At 44.3% G+C, this 6,115-nt stretch overlaps 1 protein-coding gene across 1 annotated transcript; it reads left to right on the top strand.

Moving 5' to 3' along the window:
* Nucleotides 1-2,890: 2,890 nt before the first annotated feature.
* LOC307236006 (putative pancreatic secretory proteinase inhibitor) lies at nucleotides 2,891-4,593 on the top strand (the record flags this gene model as incomplete). Its single annotated transcript, XM_080008266.1, has 4 exons — nucleotides 2,891-2,942; nucleotides 3,035-3,066; nucleotides 3,649-3,761; nucleotides 4,548-4,593. 4 exons carry the CDS (start codon nucleotides 2,891-2,893, stop codon nucleotides 4,591-4,593), a joined length of 243 nt encoding a protein of 80 aa, XP_079864392.1.
* Between the last annotated feature and the right edge of the window lie 1,522 nt (nucleotides 4,594-6,115).

Raw genomic sequence — 6,115 nt, 5'->3', positions numbered from 1 at the left:
CATCAGGAGCAATTAGGGGTTAAGTGTCTTGCTCAAGGACACTACAGCATACTAGCAGGAGGAGCCTGGGATCCAACCAGCAACCTTTGGATCACTAGACCACCAGCTCTACCTCCTGAGCTACCATCCCCATACCATTCTCCAGGCGCAGTCAGGAGCAGTGGGCAGTCCTCACTTGGATGGCGCCCGGGGACCAAGTCCAGGTGGTGGATGCACGTTGTGGTCAGGGACAGGACAGGAAGTGTTGTGCATGTCTTTAATCGGGGTCCTTTATTCATGTTGGGACCCATGTGAGCACAGGGAGATCATGCAAACTCCACACAGAAAGACCCCTGATCATCATAACCCGCCGTGGCACCGTGCCTTTCGGGTTGAGACTAATACTCGGATGAAAGGAGTATGAAAGGAATGATAATCTACTTGTTATGAGCACAAGTATCATCAGCGTGAGAGCAGCGAGCAGCGTGTCCACCTCCAAGGGTCCAGTCTGGGCGTGTTTTAAGCACGGATGGAAATGGGGTCAGTCCATAGCGTACAAATACAAAACTAAAAACCTATCGACAAAAAAAAACAAGGTCTGTGATCACACACCCAAACTGTTTCAATTAAAATTTAACAAAGTAAAAAAGTACATTAAAAAAGCAAGTTATGTTGAGAATGAAAACTCTTGTTCATGCATTTCACTTCATACTTCTTAATACTGTGTATGTCATGTTCAGTGATTCACTGAAGTTCATTCTTTTTAAGTTTATTAAAAAACTTGTAAATAGTTTTATTCTTGTGATCAAAAACATTGATCTGAAGCTCGATTAAGAGGCTGTTCTCATTTTCTAATAAACAGATAATATAGATAGTGGTGACTCACTTAAACTGTCAATCAACTTGTTTTGTTCCGTCCACTAAATTCGGGTAAACACTACCAGATATATTTCTACAATTGTTATTTTTTATTCCTCTTTTTATTTCCACATTTATTTATTTTTGTCGGTCCCGTATCAAACCGCTGAATAGTGCCACTAAGCCAGGCTCATTGGAAATCAGTAGTTTCCATGGTAACGTGTCTGGCATCATCTCTAGCTGGCTTCCAGAAACTGTATTTTTCCCCGTAAAGTTAACCAGACTCGTGGACTCCCAGTGGACTACCAACAACCTGTCTCTTTATTGTATTTAAAACAGGCGAGGATCACCTCTCTCTACCTCTCCTGGACAACACGCCTGGCTTTTCCCTCAAGGACCTCTTCCCCGTCTCCTTCACCTCCAGCGACCAGCTCGTGTTCATATAATCTGCAATATTTATTACCACATGTGGTTCTTGCATATTAATGAGATATCTACATGGTAGGACCTACAGCCTTCCTCAGGAGGTGTCTCTGCATGGCAAGACAGGTGTATACAGTATAGTAGATATACAGTAATATATGCACCTCCACTCTATAGAAGAACAACATATCAGCAGTTCAGTTCATTGACTTCACTGATCAAGTATTGATTATGTGATTGATTTCTTGGTTTTCTTTCTTGATAGTCATGTCAGATTTGGACAAAATGTTCATAGTGTCATCGTACAGTAGGTGATGCTTCCTCTTCCAGGGTATCCGGTACGGATAATGTACTCGTTACAGGCACGCATATCAAGTCATTGTCCGTACTCGTGACGAGGGAAAACCCTCACTGGGTGGCTGCGTCCACATCCTTCTGTGATAGGCCAGCAACACACACGGCTCCGCCCCGACACGGAGCCTATAAGTTCACTGCTGCAGCCGCACAGACACAGCCACTCTGTCCACAGGGATCAACGGCTCTCACGGCTTCTCCACCTGTTTGGTTTCCTTCCACCGGCTCGCTCCCACCTCGGTTTAAATATCTAAAGTCAGCTCAGGCACTTGGAGAACTGGGCTCCAACCGAACGTGGTGCTTTTGACAAGAATACAGTCGCAGGGGCTCATTTAAATATAAAGTAAAACCAGAGTAAGGATCTAACTGCTTGACCACACACACACACACATACACACACACACACACACACACACACACACACACACAGGCACCACGCCACCGTGCTACCATTTAATATTCAACATTGTCCCTCAAACAAGGCTGTCAGTTTATTTTCCTCTCCTCTTCTCCACAATTATATTCACTTTTAGCAAATTGCCAACAGACTTGTACTGTGTCAAGTCAAATTAGGTCAAAGGTCAAATTAAAGCTTTCAAGGACGCCTGCAGAGGACGAAAACAGAAGGATAGCCACAGGATATAAGATTGCCGTCATACAAGTACGGTGCAGTGAAATGATAACGAGCGAACGGCTGTGCAAAACAAAGCAGGAATTTAAAAAAAAAGCAATGATCTGAATAAGAATAAAACAAGAGTATGAGGAAAAATATTCAGCAAAATAAAGGGAATATGTGATGTATATGAAGGAGGATGAGTGTGCAGTGATGTCGAGTGGATCCAGCCCCAAACCAAAACAGAGGCTCCAGCGTGACGTGTGTGGAAGGGGATAGAAACATGGTCATGTGCTCGGCTTGTTGTTCCTCCTGTGTTCTATATGAAGGTTGGTCGCTCGCGCCCCATTCACCGTCTGCTCGTTTCACCGCCTCAGCAATATTTGGGAAACCACACGTAGGAATGTTTATCCCGCGATAAAAGCCACAACAATAGGGGGGGGGGGCGCGGTCAGGCGCACGGCCGCCACAACATGGCTTTGGGGGCGGGGGGCAGGGGGGGTCACGTTATTTCACCCCCCGCCGGGGGCATCCTCCTCTATATTTTGGCACATCACCCAGCGGCGGCACACGCACCCAGAGTCCTTGAGCAAGGCACACCGAAGGAACCCCCACAGAGAAGAAGGAGTCCTTTCACCGCTGACCTTCCTGCGACGCTTCATGATGTGGGGGAAGCTGGTTCTCCTGCTGTGCCTGGCACTGCTCTTCACCGCAGGTGAGCAGGGGACTCACTCCGCCTTGGACTTTTATTTTTCCTGGAGCTGCTGATGAGCTGATCCCGATCTTTAAAACCTGTCGCCTTTTCAGATGCAGAGGACAAATCCAGGCTCTACAGGAGGGTAATTACAAAGAACCGAACACACACACTGCCTACGATTCTGGCGCCGGCATCTTCAGTTCTCACAGACAACGACCGCGACGTCTCATTAGGTTTTCATGCATTTTTTCGTGGGACGAAGCATCGTTCAGACCATAATTCAGATGTCTGTCTTAGTATTGTTTTTCTACATATCATATTTCAGAATACACTAAAAGTAAATGTCATTTCTTTGAGAAGCAAACCATTGTGCCTCATTTGCAATCATCAACATAATGACCACGGTGCATTCATTCCAGTTTTAGTCATGCCTGCATGTGATTCCACATCCACATCTCTATTTGTTATTTATCTATTTGTAATGGACCGTGTGCAATTTTAAACATAAATATTCCTATTTAATGTATTGCACCAGATTTAGCTCAATCTAATTTCCATCTTCAGTCAAGGTTAAAATGAATATTCAAAGTAGTTGTTTTATATGATTTAGTTGTTCAGAACACTGCTGTGAAGCCGTGATCACCCAAACAGGATTATTAATGTTCCATTGGAGACTTTGAAGTCAAAGTCTGAAAGATGAAACCGAGTCGTCGTCCCGTTGCAGCCTTCCTGCAGCGACATGAGCGCCTCGCAGGCCTGTCCCCTCAACTTCTCCCCGGTCTGCGGCAGCGACGGGGTCACCTACGCCAACGAGTGTTCCCTGTGTGTTCACAGACTGTAAGTTCTATCTATCTAGTATCTATCTATCTGTCTGACAGTCTGTCTGTCTGTCCATCTACAGTATCTATCTATCTGTCTATCTATCTATCTATCTATCTATCTATCTATCTATCTATCTATCTAACTGTCTGTCTGTCTGTCTGTCTGTCTGTCTGTCTGTCTGTCTGTTTGTCTGTCTATCATCATCCATCTATCAGCAGAGAGCAGAAGTGTCCAACAATTTGAACTTAAACACTTTCAATCCAGAATCCACTGGAGGGTTTAAAAAAAGACTTGCAGCTCTATTCATCCATTAATCCTGTTAAACCTCAGGTGAGTAAATCACTGAGATAAACATTTTTTCACTGTGGTCCAACTGGGAAAATATTAACAATAAGTGCAAGATTTATCCATTGGCATCACAGCGAAGCTGTTTGAATTTCAGGACGTTCTGCATTATACCAGTGGAGATGAGATGATAAGACCTTTTACAGATAACAATATTTAATATTTCATTAATTACTCATATTAAACAACATAGGTACTTTAACCACCCCGTTAAGACAATGAGGGAGTTAATATAATATTGATATGATGTAATGCTGTTTGGGTTTGCTGCAGTTGCTTGTTTAAGTTTCAGTGCAGTAACCTGAGAGCTGTGCTGCAGGGCGTGGCTGTGATGCTGCACCACAAAACAACAAACAAACAAACAAAAAACATGCACGTGGATTCACACCGAAATCCTTTTTAGTCAACGCTGCATCTTCAATGAGAGGTTAATCTAACGTGTGAACTGCTCTGCAGGGAAACCAACACTGACATCCTGATCGCGAAGGATGGACGCTGCTGAACCACATCATCATATTTAGTGGATTTCCCTGAATGTAGATGTTAGAATATTGCTGTTTGTACACACACACACACACACACACACACACACACACACACACACACACACACACACACACACACACACACACACACACACACACACACACACACGCACACGCACACACACACACACTTACTATTTTCATAGCCATATAAGCTTAACATTGAGAACCATTATGTCTTAACATTATTTGTTTATATATTGATATATCTGTAAAAGGACAACAACTGTATTTATTGTCCTTTGTGAAACATTTACACATTAAAGTCTGGAGTCTTAAATCTCCTGAAATATCAGAAAATGTTGTCATTTTGATTGTTTTTTTTTTGTGATTTCATGCATATTTGGTTGTTAGTGTGGTTCCTGGCCGTGGTGAGTTGCACACAGTCTTTTCTGTTCACATGTCAGTTTTGGCTTCAACCTTGACCTCTACTTATTTGAACGTTTCACGTGTCAATCATTTTCTCTGCCATGGGAAGCACGTTATGTGATACAGTACCTTCAGAGACCAGCAGGGGGCAGCTGTCTGTCAGTCGACGGCTGCAGACACTACAGTTGGTCCTGTGCATGGATTGTGAAGGTGTAATACCTGCGGCTTCCACTGGGTGTCGCCCAGGCAGCAGCTGTGGCCCTCCAGGAGCCTTTCTGCTCGTGTGTCACAGAAAAACAATCAAATGAATTTGTGAGTTTGTGTGTTTGTATTGTTTCAAGCCGAGCGGCAGCGGAAGCATTATTCAGAAACGTTTGGATTAAAGAAGTGGTTCATTCATTTTTTTTTTTTGATTGAATCCTTATGTGAAATTTTCTCTGTGAATTTGGACTTCCAGACACCGGAAAGTCCTCTCTTAAGAATGTTGGTATCTGGGGTTTAAGTATCTCAGCCCAGCATCGAACCCAACACCAAATAGCAGTGTTTATATCTCTGCACCCGCAGCAGACACCGTGGTGTTCTAATTTCCGTTCCCTCAACAAATTCCATCAGAATATAATCGCTCACTCGCACATGTTTGTAATGTTTGTCTCCGCTGCGATGCCCCAGATTTAACTTTAAATATTGCCACGCCCACGTGTTACTAAGTTATTTGGAAGTTGTCTTGATTAAACGCTGTTCAAGTCGTTTCACTGAAGAAACGAGTTGCGTTTCTCCGCTTTAAATCCCCGAAACAACAGAGGCTCTCGTCCAAATCAGGTGGAATGTGCTGAAAAGGCGCGGCTCATCACCGTGGCGACCGAGCGGCCGCTGGCACGTCGGCTCAGCCGTCTGGAGGCGGCGTGTTCTCCCCACGCCGCCCTGCATGATGGCTCACAGACTGCTGCCCATGAGCAAGGCATCCACACGGGGAGTGGTGAAGTGATTGTTCTTATTCCGTGCATGGTTCACATGAATGAGCGGCCTGATGCACAGAGAGAACGCGAGCAAACATTAAACTCTAGTACTGGAACGTGTACTACTACGTGTACTACTATGGGATTTTTAGAT

This window comes from Zeus faber (assembly GCF_960531495.2).
Source record: "Zeus faber genome assembly, chromosome: 10".
Taxonomy (NCBI): domain Eukaryota; kingdom Metazoa; phylum Chordata; class Actinopteri; order Zeiformes; family Zeidae; genus Zeus; species Zeus faber.
Note: the sequence above shows the minus strand (reverse complement) of the source record. Positions and strands in the feature narration are given on the sequence as shown.